This window comes from Wyeomyia smithii, chromosome 3 (genome assembly GCF_029784165.1).
Source record: "Wyeomyia smithii strain HCP4-BCI-WySm-NY-G18 chromosome 3, ASM2978416v1, whole genome shotgun sequence".
NCBI lineage: Eukaryota > Metazoa > Arthropoda > Insecta > Diptera > Culicidae > Wyeomyia > Wyeomyia smithii.
The window spans coordinates 60474705-60496227 of NC_073696.1; the positions used below are offsets into that span (position 1 = coordinate 60474705).

The following is a 21523-nucleotide window of genomic DNA, read 5'->3' on the forward strand; positions in this document are numbered from 1 at the left end:
TCAGATGGATTTCAGGAGAAATTAGGCGGAAGGGGCGTGTTTCCCTCAGCTAATAGTAGGAAAGCCTTGTTGCTTCTTTTGTCGTCAAAACGCGTACGTCGCTGTGTTTTACGTCCGATGATCCTCACGTGTGTACTTTTTTCCTTCGTCTGTTTTGAGTTTTGTTGACTGTTGAACTTCAGTGGCTCAGCTGTGCCCTTTATTTTATACAGGTCGATTTACTCGTATTTGTTAACCGAGTAGCACAAAGGCGACATCCTTTAATTACGTAACGCAAATAACCCAAATTTTGGACCCTCAACCCCCTATATGTAACGAAACGTAACGCCTAGACCTACCTTCCCATAAAAATTACGAAATGCTGTAGAATTATGTGCTTGATGAAAATGCTCGTTTTTTGAGAGTCTCTCTAGAATTTTTTTGTTATGTAACGCCGAAATCACCTCACTCCCTCCCCTGTGTTAGAAGTCGTAACGATCTAGGATACCCCCTTCTCCCCTATGAGGTTTACATAGTTTATGGATGCCGCCCAATAATAGTCAGCTGGCTTGACTTGGCCGACTATACGGGATGTCAAATTACTTCCTTATGTAATTACTTGCATACATTTGTACGCACATCTTGATTAGCAGCGCGGTAAAAAAAATTGTCGTTAAAACGATGCAAAACTGTGTAGCGATATTTTGAACGTTGAAGTTTCGTGTTTGCGGCATACGTGTTGATAAGATGTGCCCGAACTGGTGTAATAGGCCAGAGACTGTGGTGGTTTTTCGATCATGTCGTGGTTGATTTCCTTGTCACAATTCGCCTTCTTGATATTGGTCATTTTTCTCGTCATGCTGTTTAAACCCTTCAGCAGTCGTCACCCAGCCGTCCAACGCCTCGCGCTCGAGTTTTCTGGGGAACTTTCTCTCGGTTGCTTGCTGGATGGTTCAGTTCGTCTCTTGGATTATAAATGATATCGTATCACAGCCTGAATCAAAAATAAGTTTGTTTCGTAAAGTTACTGCGAACCAATCACGGATGCTGTATTCGTTTACCAAGACGCTTACAATTCCTATAAGTATTGCAATTCCTCAGGTGTTCAAATATCATTTCTACAACACTGATCGTCCTCAAAAGGACTGTTAGATTAGCTTTCACAAAATTGGGGACATGCCTGCATTTCGACAGCGCTTCCTACACAAAAGGGAAATCCGAAATCTAGCACTGTGGAAGAAGGTGTTCACTCTGTTGGTCCGTCCTATATGGAAGGCAGCAAAATATTTGAAGTCACCACCTGCTGAAGCTCTGCTTGCTGCTGGCGAATCCAGTTTCCAGTAAATCATCCTCTTACAACAGTGATCAGATATACCACTGCTGCTGCCGTTACCAATATTGCTATCAGCTGCTACTAAGTTGGGACCGTTCTTCTCACCACCCATTAGTTAAATGATTGGTTTGAGCAGAAGTGGGCTTTTATACAGTCCAAATAGTGCAATTTCGGCTAGAATATTATACCTAGATATTCTGTCGATTCTGTTAGGGAAAGCAAGATTTAAGCGAGGTGGAAATCAACGTTTTAACAAGGCTTGCCAATTTTTATAGTATTAATAATAATTAAATTACAATTTTCCGCATTTGGACGGGTACATAAGTGATTTTGCAATCACTTGTAAAAATAAAAGCAATCGGGTGGAAACTGATTGAGTTTAAACATTTGAAAGTGAACAATTTCCGTGACGCTCTCGATGTTTTCGGTTTTTCAGTTTGTACTACTTTATATGTTGCCATAAAGTGGTATTCTACGTCAAAAATATTATTTTTTATCGTACTCGAGGTTTAATCGAAAAAGTACTTCTAAACTAATGTTTTGATGACTAGAGATTTGTCAAATTTATGTAGGCTTTTTAATATTTGGTTGTCGATTTCGTTTCAATTGACTCAATTTAATTCAATTTTATTTTATTATAACTTTATTATAACTAAAAATTTGAGAAACGACCTGCAAAAAAAAAACGTTTTCGAGTGCCTTGGACTTTTGAAGCATTTTTTGCTTACTTGCATTCAAGATGCTATTTGCTATGCATTAGGATTCTTCTCATCAGTTATCTGATAATAACATTAGTTATATAGTATGCTTGTGATGAAGAAAAAAATAATATGCTTTTGTTGTGATGCACTTAACATGCCTAATAAGAGCTGATTGCATTCGAACCTTCATTTCTTGTTATTCACAAGCATAATTGGTACAAACTGTGTTTCAAAAAAAGCATCCATCGTTCTTCTAAGGAACCATTCAAATATTACATAACGCGGAATTTGGCAATTTCCAATACCCACCCACCCCCACGTAACGCAATTTTACATGTTTTACACACGCTCGAGGTACGTAGCTGGCCTAACAAGCCAGTCGTCGTAGGTTCGAGTCTTGTCTCGGGAGAGACTGTTAGTGTCAGTAGGATCGTAGCGCTAGCCCCGCAATTGTCCTGTACACTTAACGGTTGGCTGCGTAGTCAGTGTATAAATAAACAGAAGGTCAAGTTCCGAATCGCGGAATGTAGCACCAAGGCTGTGCTTTTTACACACGCAAAGTAACGCTTCGCTGAATACCCCCCACCCCTGAGCGCGTTATGTATTATATGAATGATCCCTAACCACTCCTTATTCAAATAGCATTTATAAGGCAGCCAAAAGTTGCATATAATGCTACTTACGAGCCTGCATAATACTTGTTGGTCAGCTTGGGTGCTGTAATACATAACTTATTTATTTCAAGTAGAAACGAATATAGAGCAAAATCATTTCGAATCGCCTGGAAATACGCGAAAATTTAATCGACCATTTTTGATTTGAATGAAACTTTGCACACGTATTTGGCTTAGCAAACTGAGCATTTTTCACAGGTGGAGAGATTTTTTACTCCCATGAGTTACATTCTAAAAGGGCGTATGCCTTTTGGTATAGGTTTTATTCGAAGCATTGTAGCTCAGAAACCGTTGGTTGTATAGAAAAACTGTCTGAGAATGAGTTGTTGCGAATCGAAAATGCATCATAAAAAAATATCCACTGTACAAAAGAAAATTTCTTTGACCAAAAAAAATTAAAAATAAACATTAAATTTCAATTTAAAAAAAGAGTTGATTTTTTTTTTATTTTTTTTTTAAAGAAACTTGACGTTAATACGCAACTTTTAAAAAAAAGTGCAGGATGGAGAAATGAAAAATAATTTTTTTTATGGTAGAATAATTTTTTTATGAAAATTCTAATTCAAACATTTTTCAAAATATTTGTATTCTGATGATTTTAAAAGATGCAGAGAGTCATTTTGAATCAAAAAGCTCTTGGTAGTAAACATTCTAAAGGCATTGGTTTCGAGTTATTTCTAATTTAAGCTCGAAAAATTATAATTATTTAAAAAAAAATACACGTTTTTCTTAATTTGTCCATGGTTCTCCAGCAAAAACCATACGTTCATTGGAATGCTTGAACAAAAATATACAATTCATTCTTCGATAACAAAACGATTGGGCGAACGGTTCTCAAGAAAAGAGTTAAATGTTCTAAGTAATATAAGTATATATAAGAATCAAATATCTATTTTCGAGTTTTACTATCTTAGGAACATTTTTTTTATGACATAGATACTTTACAGAACTAGTTCCACCTTATATTTTATATACATCATAAGTAAATGATTCGTCATCTTTTGAAAACAGCTTCGTTTGTATCTTATTTTTTGAAATCGGAACAAAAGAGTAATACTTTTGTGTGGCAGCTATTATTATAGATTTTTTGAAAATATTGCTCCATTCTGTTACTCCTTGTTCATATTTTTCATATGATACTCAACTAAATGACATTTTTGAGGAATTTTTATTACTTTTCTGATTAGACCAATCATACAATTTTCTTGCGCTTGTAATGGGATGTTCATGTTCTTTAGCTAAACTTGCATTTCCTGCCATTCGTTTTAATATGCCACCAATTGCATCGCATGGGCCTTTAACATGAGAAGTCGCAAAAAAATGCCACTCTGCATCGACGTTATATTTTGTTTTGAACTTGCAAAGACTTGCAAAGTTTTTTCTATTTTTATATTGTGAGGCAGCTCCATCAGACATTAATATCGCTTTTTTCAACTCTATTGTTGTTTTCAAAAAACTCATTAATTTGGCAATGAACACCTGAACCGCAACAGTATCATGATGGAGTACTTCCGATATTATGATGAAGCTGATATTCTTAAGTGTTCCAGATTCTGAATAGTAAACAACGAAGGGATGATTGGTGGCTTGACTATCATTCCAATAACTACACGAATCACAAATTAATAAAGACGTATTAAAATGAGCTTGACTGTTCAATATTTTTAATTTTGCAATAACGTTTTCGTTAAATTTGCGTAAGCTTGATAAGCACCGATGATCAGGTGGGGGGTTTACAGCATTTGGGCTTGGTGTATTCCGTTTTCACTTTATTCATCTTCACAAAATGCAAACTGTTACTAACACATCTGGAGTAGTGCAATCGTATTTATATACGAAAACAGATATAATAGGTAACCCAGTAGTTATTGGTTGCGTACTTTACAAACAGTTATTATTAGTTAACAAGTAGGTAGTGTTGCCCGACAAACATATTTTTTTATAAAAAATTCGGCAAGGGGGAACGTGTAGGTAGGCTAAGGTTTAGCGCTTGAGTTATTTATCTAATCGTTTTATTGTCAAAGAATGAATTGTATATTTTTGATCAAGCATTCCAATGAACGTATGGTTTTTGCTGGAGAACCATGGACAAATTAAGAAAAACGTGTATTTTCCTAAACTTTAATAATTGTTCGAGCTTAAATTAGAAATAACTCGAAAACCAATGCCTTTAGAATGTTAACTACTAAGAGCTTTTTGATTCAAAATGACTCTGCATCTTTTAGAATCATCAGAATTCAAATATTTTGGAAAAATGTTTGAATTAGAATTTTGTATAAAAAAATTAATCTACCATAAAAAAATTATTTTTCATTTCTCCATCCTGGACTTTTTTAAAAAGTTGCGTATTAACGTCAAGTTTCTTAAAAAAAAAAATTTAAAAAAAATCAACTCTTTTTTTTAAATTGAAATTTAATGTTTATTTTTAATTTTTTCGGTCAAAAAATTTTTTTTTTGTACAGTGTATATTTTTTTATGGTGCATTTTTAATTCCTTACAACTCATTCTCAGACAGTTTTTCTATACAACCAACGGTTTCTGGGCTACAATGCTTCGAATAAAACCTATTTCAAAAGGCATACGCCCTTTTAGAAAATCATGGGTGTAAAAAATCTCTTCATCTGTGAAAAATACTCAGTTTGCTAAGCCAAATACGTGTGCAAAGTTTCATTCAAATCAAAAATGGTCGATATTCGACCTTAGGTCATTTGGCGCGATCTTGCTCTATAGGTATTTTTACTCCCTCTAAAATAAACACACAAAAAATTTCAAATCAACATTTCACAATGGTGAAAAGTAAAACCCAAAAAAATAATCACGCGTCAAGGTCCAATGTGTCTTGCGTTCGTACCGAAATTTGTTGGTCTTTAAATTTATGGCGCTATCAACCCACATGACGCACAGTAGACGAAGAATGTACTGGAGTGGAAAATTGACAGCCAGGCCGAGCGACCGGCGCTGGCCGGTGGTAAACACGGCGTTGAACATACTGATCGCAAACCGTTTTGAGCAGTTGCCAATTTAGCGCATTGTATACGGTTAAATGGATCGGCACTGGACCGGTGCCAGACGCCAAGATGCTGCTGCATCGCGATCCGCGTACAGCTGGATCGATGGGAAGAAATAGCGTATCGAGGGTATTTTCGGACGATTGTTTCTTTAGCTATATAGGATGTAATGGGTGATTCGAGTCGAATGAAGAAATCAAACATCGCTGGCAGCCACATGGCTACGTGTACTATCGATTAGTGTCCGTCCTTAGGGATGCACTGAAATAAACCAGCAACGGGGGGTGGGAAGCAATCCTATTTATTTCCAAATTGGATGCCAAAAATATTCGTTGGTAATTGAAAATCGAAAAGCATACAAAGAATATTTAATTTTAGTTCTACTAAGAATAGAATCCATCTCTGGGGCAGCTCGAATTGTGCATTTTGGGGCTTATTTTACTACCAAACTAGTCTAGCATCGATTCGCAGTTTACATTTATTTTCTCAGAACGTTGTTCGCACAGTCTATAGCGATGTGGACACACAAAGAAGTAAGACAGCATCAGTTTGCTTATTTGGTTTTGGCATTACAACATTGCCTTTGCTCGTTTAGCCAACGGATTGCTACGCTGCGGGATGACGCCTCTTGGTCTGGCGTTTGGATATTTGTCATTTGTTCTTCAGCTGTACGGCGATGCTGAAGGCGACTGTTCGTTGCTTCGCGGCGCTTGGGTGGGATTTTGTCTTCAGGGAAAACTAGATAGATGCAGTCAGATAATCGCTATTGCTTTCATTCCAAATTCAGTTGTGATTATCATGAAAAGTTAACTGTTTTTTGAAGTTGACGACTCATTATTTCCTTATATCCTAAGAAATTTTAAATCCTCAATCAGGAATCGAAAGTTATAGTATATACGAATCCAAAAGCAAAATTCGCTAAATACTAAAATAAATATCATTCACGTCATTTGATGAAATCGAATCAACAAGTTTTGATTTCATCATTTTTTTTAGCAAAATAATGCCCCAACTGTGCTTTCAGATCACTGCGCCTTCATGGATATTTGTTGCTAGCTGATAGTTGATGCTCTGTGTACAAGAGTGACGTCATTGATTGTGCTCGCAATAAGAGAGAGCGTGAGTGATAGTAGAGGCACCATTTTTTGCACTCACGAGTTTTGTTAGTCACGCAAGCGCGAAAAATTTTCATCTCTGTGCGAGAAAACACTGCTCAGTTTGGAGAGCCGCGTGATGTAATAGTTGGGAAAGCTAGTCCACAAATACTAGACAAGTTGAACGATTCAGTTAGTATATTTATATTCGCGTCTGCTAGACAAGCATTCTCTAGTCTGCCTTCGTGGTTGGGAATCATTAATTTTTCTTTTTCGCCCCAATAGCACGTCCTACTATAGTCGTGAATCACTACTGAAACGTGCACACGAAAACGCTGAACAACGTCATCGTTGCAAAGGTGTCAATTTTTTGTGGTCCACGCGCTGGTCTCGTGCACCTGTCACCAGATGTCCGAAATTAAATGACACTTCCCACCCTCGTTGTCTGGCATTCCGAAAACGTCAACTATCTGGGCTAGTCAGACTTGGGTTGACAGAGGGACAGACATTTGGTGTCAGCTATAAAATCTGTTTTGTTCTACTTTTCACGCGAGAAAAACTTTGCTGATTAGAAAAATATTTTCAGTTTCAGAATACTCTTAGCTACTACCAAATCACTCACCTGAACTTTCACCCGAGGGACGATGAATTATGCAACATTTTCTTGCAGACAGCATGCAATGTGCAATGCTATGGGGCCCTTCACGAAATGTGTAACTCCATAAATTGTGGTGGTTAAAATCAACTTTTTAAAGCATGTTGGCCTGCTATGTCAAATAGTCAAGCATTTCCACTTCAAAGGTCACTTTTTTATAGAGAAACTATTTAAATAAAAATAAGAAAAAATAGAATTCAATACCCTTTGTTCTTTTCTGATAAAATAAGTTAGAGAAAACTTGAACTACAAAGCACCTAATAATCTAAAAAGGCCAATCTGTACTTTAAATAACAATAGCTATGAGAAAATCATGATACAAACCGTTTTTTGCAGTTTTGGTGGAATCGTGACCCAGGAGACCCTATCGTTTGATTTTTTTTTCTGTACTTCCCAAGAAAGTTTCACAAAGAATATAAAATTTTCAACAGAGATATATTTCTTTTGTTTCGGAGATAGCTGGAATCACAAGATGACGAAACATAGAATCGGAAAGCTTGTGGCATGAATGCTAGTAAACATTAGACGATCCGATCGAATAGAAGACGAAGAATGAGTATCATGAGGAATAACGTTTCGCACCAGTACGAAAGTAGCTCTCGATCAAACCATTCATCGTGATTTATTTTGAGCCTTTAATTCGCAACTTGGAGGATCATTCTGATTCCGACACTTCGATTTTGAAATTCAAATTATTTAACACAGTTCACTCTACGATCCAGTTGCACATTCTCTATCTGCAACCCCCACAGCTCTACTATAAATCTCGTTAAGCTATTTCACAAGCACCAAGACTTATCATTGCACGGAATTATTATTATATTGTTAGGCGAGGAAGATTTAAATAAGGAGAGCAATTTAATTTACGTCATGGCGTATCTATTTTTATTCAACAAGACAGTTCTATGAACTTCCGATCAAATTCGCTGGCCTCGGTGTGAAATTTATTCGACTCCAGCAGCAGTGTATGCTGTTGTGACTGTGGCCAGCTGGTTATTTTTTTTCTTTTTCGAAGCCTAGTGGGGTACCATTGTTAGCATGTCTTGTCATAGTATATTCTGAATAATTAATTGTCCTCAAGTTCACTAACCATCGGTCATATTTAAGCTTCGCCGAAGAAGAAAGGTTGGGGCTGAGTAGGAGTAGCAAATGGAAACATTTTTGGTGGTAAACCGGAAGCGGCCTTCGCTTTTCTTTTAGCAATTCGTTACATGCCACAAAAGAGCTTATTGTGCTAAAAATAACAGAGACAAATTGATTGGCTATTCTTGGTCCGTATTTTTTGCCAAATCGACTAAAAAAATTCCAATTATGAACTCATCCGTCAGCTGGGTGAAGTTTTCAACTTTTCTGCACGAAGGACCAGCGTTTCCCGTCTGTTGTTCGCATCGATTCCAGATGAATGCAGGAACGTCATCTGCTCAGGCTTATCCGCAAAATGTGCCACTGGAATGATGGATGACGGCGGTTGATGTTGGTGGCTTTGTTAGCAGTAGTTTTCTTCGTGACGTTCGCACTAGACGTTCGCGAGACATGTGTTCACATGCGGTACGCTGAAGCAATGCCGCGGGATGTTTTCAATATTCTAGTGAAAAAAAGGCAATGCTTCAAAGGACTTACATGAATGCATTACTATTTCTTTTGAATTGTTCTGAGAACTTTTTACTAAATGTTCCAATTGCTTCCTTAATTTTTACAATTATTATAATCCTCGAGCACTAGGAGTGTGTATAAATTATCACTAGTATTCAAAATTTTTCCGTACATTCGTCAATGCTCAAATCGCCAGAATCAATAACAACCCATCGCATTTCACGCTACTAGTTACGTCATCTCAATAATTTCACCGACATTCACTGTACGATCGCTATTTCGTAATTAAAAGTAAACTTGCAACAAGTAGGTTTATCAAAATCATAGGAAAAGTTTTCATGACACGAAATGCCATACTACATACTTTTCTACATCGTCTCGGCCAGCAACTCCGGGGTGTGTTCTTCCGCTCGAAGTCACCGACGCACCGATTATGCGAACAAACTTTTCCCTACAGCACTGTTTTAACCATCATCCTAGACTGTAACGGAAACTAACTATATTGTTTGTTCTGCGTTTTTTTTCCACACTCGCCCACATGCGTTTTATATCACACACACACTGACAAACACGAACGCAAACGCGTACGCGCGCGCTTGTCTGTGTTTGGAAAACCGAAGGTCGCAAGCGTGAACTTAACAATCTGTACCAAGTGATCTATTATGGTGACTCCCAGGTCGAGGTCGGCAAACCGTTCACGATATCGTGCATCATCTCGATCACCGACCCGGTCGAGTGGCACAAGGATGGTGAACCGATCCGAAAGCACAGCAACATTCGCCACGGCAAGGACGAACATTCCTACATCGAAAGCGAGATGGGAATCGCAGGTAACGCTCCGTCCGGGACGGGAGTGAGATCGATCGCGTCCCGCCGATAGACTCTTAGTTGAGCAACTGCTGCTGCTGCTGGGCATAGACCTAATCGGTGCTCGCTTTTTGCGCTCAATTTTTCTTAGCCATCATCTTCCGTCATTACAGTTGACAGTCATTGCGTAGAGAAATCATCATGCTGCGTACGATTTAGCTTGCCGTTTTTTGTTTTTTCGTTTGAAAACAATTTGTTGGGCTTTCCAAAAAAAATATCACATTACTTAGCAAATGTTAGTAAATTTTTTATTTATTTAAAAAAATAGCAAATGATAGCAGCAGCTATAACCGTCACTGTTCAGCATAGTAACAATCGGCAGTATCCCAAATCGAATTTTTACACCTTGCTGGTTATAGCTGCCGCCGAAGAGCAAGTTAAAATTGTAAATATTAGAAAACGAATTAAATGAATTATAGTAGCAGGCATCCGCGTGTCAGCAGTAAAGCAAATTTTGAATCTTATTGCAAGCTTTTTCCAGCTGCCACTACTGGTAATTAGAAAATGCAAATTTGCGTGTGTATGTTATCATGCATTGGCAAACATGAACACTGATAAAAACGTGTTGTGAAAAAATAAAAAAAAACTTGTGAAAATAATGAATATATCCGGAATTTACGCAGTTTTTTTACGCGAATTCCAGAATTTACGCAGTATTTGTTTTGCTCGGGTTGCTGAATTTACGCGGGTTTTTTTACGCGGATTCCGGAATTTACGCGGTTGTTTTTTACGCGGCACGTATCCCCCGCGTAAAAAGCGACTTTAGTGTAATGTATTGTTTATTATTTTTTCTATTCTGAAATGTTTTTAATCTCGTTATTTATTTCCACAAAATATAAGCAACCATTTTAATCGACCATTACTAATCTGGCTTAAACTACTTTGCACAGATGTTTCTATGGGTTAAACATTTTATTTCGTGCTAGTGGGTTTTTATTTTATCACGAGTAATTTACGAAAAAGGTTTATATAAAAAGAGTATTGATTGATTACAAATATCTTTAGAGCCAGAATGGTTTGCTTGATCGGTATGACATTTTCGCCAAAACGGTAGACAATAATTCTGTCTTACCGAAAAAAATATACACTGTTGAAAAAAACGTATTTTTTCAACAAAAAACGTTTAAAAAATAAAATAATGATATCAAAAAGCTTATTTCATTTTTTTGCCTAAAAACTACAAGGATTAACTAAACATCGCCGGATGATCACAGCGAAATTAGAAACGAAAAAGTTAAAATTAAAAAATTAGAAAAAAAAATTTTATGCCAGAACGGTTTGTTTGATTGTAATCCGAGGAGTATAAACGTCAAATTTTGCCCACCAATCATAAATTCATCACGGAACAAAAAGTGGGACATTGGTTTGTGACGAAACGCATGGTTTCAGCGTTTCGATGTCTTCTAGAAAGCTTCTCAGTTTTGTAAGTACCTTATTTGGATGGCTAACTTTTGGGTTTAAGAAATAAACTTACTTATTTCTTGATAAACTTAATAACTTTCTTCCGACACATTGTAGAACTAACTATTTCGAGCAAGTTTGTGAAAGATCGAAGAATTGTATCTCTTAATCTGACACAGTTATAAAGTATAAAAATAAAGCATCTCATTGAAATGTATTTATTTCACCATTTTTCACTGTTCTACAAAGTTCAAACTAAGATTAGTTGTCACATTTTTGTAGAAGAAAGTGTATCGCTATCTCTTAGTTTGGATGAGTTATAACTGTTTTTGCAATTTTCAAATGACAATAACAACTTGTAAACTTACTCAAATTCAATAAAAATTGGAAAATCAACTTCCCTAGTGAAACTCTTGAAGTTTTTAATACTTATTTGAAAAAATTTGACATCCCGATTTTTAGTGATCCGTTTCACGAATTCTGACCCTATAAAGTCTTCAGCAAAGTTGTAGGCAGTAATTATGTCTTTCCAGAAAAAAATATACACCGTGAGGCAAAAATTCAAAAAATATAAAAAAAGAACACCAAAATAAAATTTTTAACTAAATATACACTGTGAGCACCCTCCCAGCTGGTTTCGAGGTACGATGTTGGTCAGTAACAAGCCAGTCATCGTAGGTTCGAGTCTCGGCTCGGGAGAGACTGTTAGCACCAAGGCTTTGCTTTGTTTTTATACACTGTGAGCTAACCAATGTTAGTTAACTGAACTTGGGAATAAAACATTAAAAAAATAAAATTTGTGAAAATAAACAAAAGTTTTTTTTTCTCATTTTTTACAATTTATATTTACTTTTGGAAGGACAAAATTATTACCTACAACTTCGCGATGACACTACGCACTAATCAAACAAACAGGTTTAGCTCTATGAATATTTTTAACATTAATAAACACTCAGGTCAGTCAATTGGAGTCACATGTTCTTTCCGTTAACGAGAAACCTAACTTAGAGCGTTTTTCTTGAAAGGACTGCCTAATTATGATAACACTGTGCTACAGCAATTTAGAACTTTTGTAGTGACCTACTGTAGGTTGTAGTTCTTGCTGAGTGTAACATAGAAATTTTCCAAACACCCCTAAAATTTGAAGTTATGGACAAAATATCGTTTTTTGGACTACAGCGCATACAATTTATTTTAACTCAGTCATTTCTCAACCAATGTTTAATGTTTTAGCAATTTTGGGAGGGAGAAAGATTGAAAAATACTAGAAATCCACTAGCATTTTGAAAATATATTTGAAAACGAATCAAATAGGGTTGTTTTTGTGAGTTGAGTTTTGTTGACTGATTTTTGACTGAGTTATACATTTTTCAACAAAAACATAATTTTGTCTTCTATCGCACAATTTTTCACGGTGCTACAAATGAAAAAAAATATGAACCAGTGTATGTTATAACTCTTGTCGAGTGTTAAATTTGAAGTTATGGTCAGAACTCCGTGTTTGAACCTCAGCTCACATTTTTATTTTTAACTCGGTCATTTTTCAACAGGTTCTTTATATTCTGGCCATTTTGGAAAGCTGAAAAATAGGGCTTTCACAACATGTGAAATGTCCCTGGGGCCATCCACATACCACGTGGACAGCTTGGGGGGGGGGGGGGGTGGAATGTCCACGGTCCTTACAAAAAAAAAACGAATTTATATGGGCATTTGTCCACTGGGCGGTGGGGGGGGGGGTAATAATGGTTAAAATTCTGTCCACGTGGTATGTGAACGGCCCCTATCATTTTACCTATTTATAAGGAGAAGTTTTAAAATAAATAAAACAGTATGTTTTTTTCTGAATTTTTTCAACTATGCTGCAAATTTTTAGATATTTGCGTAATAAAAGAGCTTGAGTTGCTGTGGAGTTTTGAAAGTACAGTTAGTGCCGAATATAATAGGTGTTGGCTAAAAAATCGGATATAATTTGACTGAGAAATGATTGCATGAAATCTACAATTATGGTGGAAATCTACGATTTCATCAAAACGTATCTCAGCCAAATTATAAAAGATTTTCAAAACGAACGCGACTAAATTTACGTTCCAAACTCTACAGCAATCAAAGCACATTTATCACAAAAATGCTTGAAAACTTACAAATAAATTTGATAAGAATCCGAAACAAACACAAACTATCTAATTTATTTAAATCAGCTCATTATATATAAGTAAAATTTATTGACATATCTATATGTTGTGAAAGCCCAATTTTTCACCTTTCATAAACGGCCAAAATATAAAAAAACCTGTTGAAAAATGACCGATATGAAAAAAAAATGTGAGCTAAGGTCCAAACACGGGGTTTTGAGTGTAACTTTAAATTTTAGAAGTATGTATTTGAAAAACTTCGAGGATGGGCGCAATTTTTTTTCCATTCGTAGTACCGTGAAAGAATTGGGCGATAGAAGCCAAAAAATCTCTTTTTTCTTGAAAAATGTATAACTCATCCGAATATAACTCATTTTCAGAAAACCAACCCTATTTAATTCGTTTTTGTTTGTACTTTCAAAACGTGTTTTTCTTGCAAAAATAAGTGACACATTTCATGTTGAGTTGGAGAAATTGCACGAAAAACTATAAAAAGCACTCTCAATAAAGAAAATACATAATCAATCTCCTGAAAAGCATCCTTAACAACTCTGCTTTTTGTCATTACTGAACGGTTATGGCCTCAGAGTTAAAAAAGAATGTCAAATATAATCATTTTCAGTATTTTGACATGAAAGTTCAGCTAGAAGTCATCTCTTGACAATTCAACTTATTTTATTACCGTCTTCTTGGAGCCACCAACAAGTTTTTGTTAGAAAAACTTTTTTTTCTTAAGAGTGCCCACCTCGGTTTGTTCGGGAGAAATTTATGTACAAAATTGTCTATCGTACAAACTTATTTTGAAAAGAAAACTGAGATAACCGATTAAAATAACTTTTGGTTTTTAAAATACATTTTTTTCAGTGTAGAATCCCAAACACAATTTAGTCAATATTTTTCTATGAAAGACAATTTTCTAAAAGTTATGCTTTGACAATTTTTCTCTATCTTTTGTCATTATTAATATATATCGATTTATAAAAAATCCAACATTTGAAAAAAAACTGAAGCTTTTTTTATAAAACGAATATCGATTTATGAAAAAAGCTTCAGTTTTTTTCAAATGTTGGTACAGGTAATTTCTAGGTAAAGTTTCATTCAATTCTGAGAGGGTGCTGCCTGCCCCTTAATCGAGTTGACCCGAGTTAAATTAGTCGGGATTCAGAAAAAATACCAATAACACAAAATGCAATCTTTTTTAGAACAACATCCGTGTGAAGTTTCAGCCAAATAAAAAGTGTTAAAAATCAGATTGGGGATTTTTTCTTAAATGAATTGCTCAGAGGTGTGTTGCGATTTTTCCACACTAGAGTTTCAAGTCTGGAATAGTAGAGTAGTAGAAATAAAACTTTCTGTATCAAGAAATAAAATTTATTGGCGAAATCAGCGCAATTTTCCATTTTTTCTCGAGTTTAGTTTACAAGGCATTTCCTAGAACAATAATTTAAATACATATCTATCATTTTTAACAAATATTTTGGATATCGATCCAGTGATTCAAAAGTTGTAAGATTTTTTAAAGTTAGGTCTAAATGGTAATGTAACAATTTTTTGAAACACCCTAACTCAGAGCTTGAAATAAAAATGCGGAGCTTGTAAATATATGATGAATTTAGAATGTACAGTTTATAAGTTTTGTATTGGGTAATATTCGTGGAAGTTGAATAGAAACGAACCATTCCAAGCGGAGTCGCCCTGAAAATGCTAAAATCTAAAACGAACATTTTGATGCTGAAAAAAAAAAATACTTGCAAAAATAGTGTTTTTCTGATATTAACCACGAAAAATTGTTACCATTTAGAGACTTTTCAAATTTGTTACAAGATGAATTTTTCAAAAGACCACTACTTCACGTGTCCCATGCCATGTTTTTTTTTAATGGAGACGCCTTGTATCCTATAAACACGATTACATCTACTGAAGGTTATGCGGCTCCATTAAAGCATATTTGTGAAGTGAGAACTCCTTGATCATATAAATCATGTACAAAAACTCGTCGATTCTGCAACCTAAAACCAACTTGACTAATCATAGTTGCTGTATCCTTTGTTTTAAAATTTAAGTCGTTTAACTGCATATGCATAAAAAACTGTTTCAAATTTCCGTTATGCAAAACACAAGCAGCAAATTACTTGAATTTATCACAATAACGGTAAATCGATTCTAATTGCTTTGATTTTGAAGTTTTGTTTAAAACAATAAATTGATGTTTTATGAATGATATTAAACAACAATAGTTTCAACAAAACGCATGTACAATTATTACAATTGCTCCAATTATGTATTACGCTCCAATTCATTTCCCGTTTTGTTCAATTACCCGTATCGCTTAGATTTAAAATCTTTGCATTTACCAGCAGCAGCAGCAACAATCGTTTATAAAGCTCAATCGAATAGCACGCTTCATGCAGTAGTTTCAACCATAGATTTATTTTCTGCCTTTAAATTGTTAGAAAAAAGAACCATTGACGCTAGCATGCACAGAACTTTACAACGAAAAAAAAAATCAAATAAATTGGAACCAATTGGAAACCATACAGTGGCTTTGCTTTGGAATTCCCGTCAATGGTTCGGGCCCTAGGCTCTCACTGGTCGGCAATGGCATAGCAGCTTCCATGCATCATCTCTAGTTGCACTTTGCTCTGTGGCCATTTTGATACTGACCCATTACATCCCCTTTCTATCCGAAGGCAATCGGGACAAGATCGAAGCCACGATTAGCGTTCAACGGGCTTTGCCGAAGCACCAGGGTCGCTATCAGTGCAATTCACTGTACAAAAACTATCACATGCTGTACGTACATCGCAACGGATCGCTTGGCGGGGGCAGTATTGCCATCGGCACGAATCACGATAAAACTGCTGCCGTACTAGACAAGCTGGACGAGCCTGTCGTGGGCCCACTACTGCTTACAACAATTAAACCAACCTTGATTACCTCAATCGCAGAGCCACATCATCCATCATTGTCAACTGCTGGCTCGCTAGTGCCGCTCGATGTTCACACAATTGGTCTGGAGTCGGACCACAGCCCGCATCACCATCGCCAATCGTCCCAATCGCATCACCACCACCTTGCTGCCGGTGATAAATTTACGAAACCTAACGACAAACCGAAAACCCAACATACTTTTAATGGGAATCAAAACCAACCAGAAGACACCAAAATCCGCTCGAATGCACGAGACGAAGACGAAAGTCCACCATCTGGCAATCAACTTGAGAAGGGCGGCAAGGGAGATGGATACTCGGAAACGGCTAGAGCTGGCAAGGACAGAACGGATGTTATGATTGTCAATAAATACAATGAAAAAAATGGCGTTACCATTCCTGTGGAAGATGTAGACGTTGCTTCTGGAGAATTCTCTATACCCCTTGAAGAAAAGGGAGAAAAATCTGACGCTACACTAAAACACGTTCACGTCCAAGTAGCGCTGCCGGATGATGACCGTGACGATAATGACGACAATGACGATTATGGTACCTCCATTGTAATCGAAAGCAAAGACGTCTCAGTCGAGGACGGTATCGACAAGTTGATACTGAATAAAAGTGAGATTAACGGCATCATTCGGGTTGATATCGAGGAGGAACCACCCCGCCGGCATCACACCGGTCTGGTACAACCACCCCGCAAGTTGGATCGGATCCAAGATGAGAAAATGATGATCGTTGATTCAGTTCTACCAACCGGCATCAGCAGCAGCAGCAGCAGCGGCAGCAGCAATTTTGAAACCACTAGCAGCACTGCTACCACCGCTCTTATGTTAATGCCCACTATTTCGGTTACGATTCCAGCCAGCAGCACAACAATAGGTGGCTCGACTACGAAACACGGTGACTCTGCACACGCGGGACACGGCAACGAAGGACATCACCACCACCACCATCACGAACACGAACAAGAACACCGTCAGCATGCGGCCAGTGCGGGTGAGGATCGTTCAATGCAAGCTTTCGCTTGACTTTACCTTATAGCTAGACGTCTGAGTTTTGTAAAATTGCGCGAAGCGCCTACGTACCAGAGTGCGCAGTACAAGTCTTGCAATGTTGTGTTGTTTTTTCTCTAGATTTATTTACGTTTTTCTATTGTTATTGAAGATTTTGTTTAGTAAAAAAAATATTTTTTAAATATCCCTTGCTCGCTTCGTTCTTTTTTTTTTAAGTCTCACCCTTAGTAGCAGCCATTTTTTCTCAATCTTACGCTAAAAACACATTTACACGCTCGTAAAATGTTGTCTAGAATGATAGGCGAATTTTTCTAGATTTTCGCAGTTTCAGTATTTAGCACTAGTTGACATAGGTCGTAATTCGATGTGTGCTTTTTTATCTTTCTAGATAAGGAATTGATTTTGTAAACAAAACGATAATAGATAGTCAGTTTTCGCAGTTGTGGTTATGGGAAAATTTTATTGCTTTTGATTATTTCAGAATTTGCCCTTGGAATTAGCGATTGTCAGTGCTTACCCCCATCAGATGCCTTGAACAAAAAAGTCATGTAGTGAACTTTGCCATTGGTATTATAAACAATGTTAATACATACGCATTTGAATTTGTGACAAATGTATTTCTAAAATACTACAACAATTTTGGATACTCTAGCATTCCAGTGAAGGTTAATTTTTCATTCCTTTAACACTTATACTTAGATTAAATTTTGTATTGTTGTTCTCGTTACGAATAGAAAAGTTGAAACTTTGAAATTAAGAACCATTTGATCAATGAATGACAGTGTAACTATTTTTCTTTTTTTTACATTTGGGGGCAAAAAATATGATTGTGAAAGTCACATTACACTTTATTTACAATTTTTTTCCATTGTCCAAATTTCTACTCTTAGATACGACATAGAAATCAACCTTGACAACCAGCGACGTTACGTTACCTTTAAAATATAAAAAAGTATCCTATTTATTCTACTATACTGAAAATGTTTTACGGAGCCAAACATGGATTCCTACCTTCAGTAAGACCCTAAAAAGGTGCACAAAAATTTTCAACAAAGGTTTTGTTTGCCTCACTCTTCATTCCAAAAACCGTAGGTTTTTTTTTTTCATGTCAAAGAATACAGGTTAATCTTATAATGATAGTGATTTTTTGTTACTCAAAGAATACACTTTACAGCTATGCATACCGCAAAACAGTACTGCCATAAATTCGGTGCATAGTCTATTTAAATATGTGCCGTATCTCCGGGTTTTAAGTAAATTCAAAACTTTGATCAGTGCTAAATCGCCGTCTATGAACAAAATTAGACTAACGCTCAACGAAAATATTTCTTTCGAAAAAGCATTAAAATATCGTAGATATAAATATCAGGTATTTTTATAACGTTCGTTTTTCAGTACTTTTTGAATTCGCAACTAATCGAAGAGCGAAATTTGGAATGCTACATAAATGCATACTACTCTTCTATACAGATTTGTACATATTTTTAACAAAATTCCACATTTTCAGTAAATTAAAAATAATGCGGGGACATCGAATATCATCCGCTCGCAAGTTAGTGCTAATGAACGACTAATACCTGACATAAAACTAAACCAAAATACTATCGATCTGAAACATGACTAAAATTTTCATTTTCATATTGAAAAAAAATACAATAAAAAATATGAACAATGATTATTGTGCCTAGAAATTGCATAATATGAAGTACATTCAAGTTAGAAACTTAACCATAGGAATTTAATCATGAACAATTCTGGAAGGACGCAGTTATCATTATATGCCGAAGAATCAACTGAAAACCACAACTTTGAAAAAATCAAAAAATCTGTCATATTGTGCTACTAACTGCCGAATCGACATTAAATTTGTTTTCTACTCAAACGCATGCGGGAAATGTAAAATCCTGAAATAAGACTAAACATCATCACTAAACTTTCATTGCTTAGGGCATGTGGCATCGTGTTTTCATCCTTACTCTCATGCACTTTCTGCATTTCAAAACTCGCGCTCTCTTTCTCTGTCGAAGCTTGTTGACGAATTCGATACATCTCTACTCTAAAAATCAATCTAAATTCCACGTTGCTATGCTAACAACTGTTTGCCTTGTCTTTCATAAACAATGTATTGTCATTCATGCTGCAAAACCCGCCAAAGCTTTAGCAATCTTTTGAAGCTTGCTATTCGAGAAAAAATGGCTTTCTTTTGTTTGAAATTGGTGAAACTTCAATCTTTCTGTGAAATTCGAAAAAAAAAGTTTAGCTTTAGTTATCCCAACTGTTATTTCCATTTATCAAATGCCAGTTTCTTAGGCCAATAAGCTACTGCTACGTACTGTATTGTATAAATGCTATATTTTGTAATAAATAAATTTTGAACTATTTTACACTCTGCATTTTTTACTTATGCCAATTTGAACCCCAAATATAAAACCGAAAGCAGTTGTTTTTGGTTTGGCTTTTGCGTTAAACGATGTCCGTACCGCTCCCAGCCCCTCTTAATTCGCCAACAAGCTTTATAAACGAGACCGCAGTTTTATCTCTTTTCAATTTTTAGGCATGGTTTGAGGTGAACGTTATTTCTCGTAAGTACCGTTCCAGTAAATTTTGTTTCTTTTAGAATTTGGCCGCATACAATTTCCGATTTATTCATGAGAAAATAACATACAAAATTGGTAAAAATATGTTTTTGGGGGTTTTTTATTAAACTTCAAGGAAATTACTAGAAAAATTATGTGTCTGCTGTTCTGATGAATTCTCGAATTGTCGAATACCTTCCACCAATTTCTGCACAGTGGCAACATCAACCGTATCGGCCATTTGTTTCCACCACTTCGCCATATCACATGATGTTTGGATTGATTTGCCACACTTCTTCAATTTACGCTTGGCTATTGCCCAAAATCTTTCGATGGGACGAAACTGTGGGCAGTGGATTAATCCTTTTTTCGATAACTTCAATATTAGTCTGCTTGTACCATTCCAATACATCCCGGGAGTAGTAGATCGGAGCTAGCTAGATCGGATCGGAACTTCACGGGGCCTTCGTGTGACTGAATGAACCAGAGCCTGACAAAGTCATTTTCAATTGACAATTATCAGGTTAAAGTGACGCTTTGACCCGTCGCTTTCAATTGAAAAGCTTTTGTATCATTTTCGAGCACTTTGTGAGTCACATGACACACAGCCGAAAGCTCTTTCTGTGATTCTGACAACTGAAGGGCTTGGAATTGATACAAACGCTTTTCAATTGAAAGCGGAGATTATCACTATCACTCTCACATGACGAATCTCAATTGAAAATGGCAATGAGCGCTGACGGAGACAGAAAGCTTCCATACAGTATATATATAAGAAAGAGGAAGGAAATATTGATCGGAACTTGCGTAACGTATTTATTGGATGCCATTGCTGTTCTAACTACGGCCTGCGGTATTAGAAAACTACCATCAAACGACGCGATGCGGTGCTAATTTCAATTGAGACGCTGAAGGATAGGAAAGAGTCTCTCCCTCCGTCACTCTCTCCGTCGATTGAAATAGCCATTAGTTTCATTTGAAATGATCCGTAAAAAGAAAGAGGGAAAGAGAGAAAGAAGTGATTCATTGATAGTATCCGAAAGGAATCAAGGGAAAATGAAACTGTTCGAACATTGTTTGGTTTCGAAAATGTAGAGCCCTGGGATGAACGGCAAAACTATCTCCTATCGACGCTTCTTCTTGTAAAATTGTCCATTCATGGTTGCTCCAGTGATGAAAACTTTTGTCTTATTTCCACAACTACAGATGGCTTGACAAATCATCAACTTGCGGGTGAATTTATCCACGAAAATGAATTTGAACCTACCTGGAGCATTCCCCTTACGTTTAGCAATTTCCGACCCGGAATTTGTCCAAAGTCCATTTTAACATATGTTTCATCGTCCTTCAAAATACAGGCGTTGTACCCTGTCAGGACTTGCTCGGGCTTTGGCAACCAGGTTCTGTGTCAGTGTCCTGTTGGGTTTGCTGGCATGATACAACTGTAATCCTCAACGCATACAGATTCAACGAACTGTACTATGTGCTGCATTGTACCTTTTCGGCTAATCACGGAGGGAGATCCCAGGATTATTCCGGACTGCCCTGATGACCTTCGCTC

At 36.4% G+C, this 21523-nt stretch overlaps 1 protein-coding gene across 11 annotated transcripts in view; it reads left to right on the plus strand.

The window, feature by feature from the left end:
- The window catches only part of LOC129729934 (uncharacterized), an 83989-nt gene that overhangs the window by 29818 nt on the left and 32648 nt on the right, over nucleotides 1-21523 (plus strand). For all 11 annotated transcript variants that reach the window (XM_055688855.1, XM_055688853.1, XM_055688858.1 and 8 more), the window contains 2 exons: nucleotides 9658-9867; nucleotides 16128-17369. In XM_055688855.1, the coding sequence (XP_055544830.1) occupies nucleotides 9658-9867; nucleotides 16128-17369 (1452 nt within the window). The remainder of the gene's footprint in view (nucleotides 1-9657; nucleotides 9868-16127; nucleotides 17370-21523) is intronic.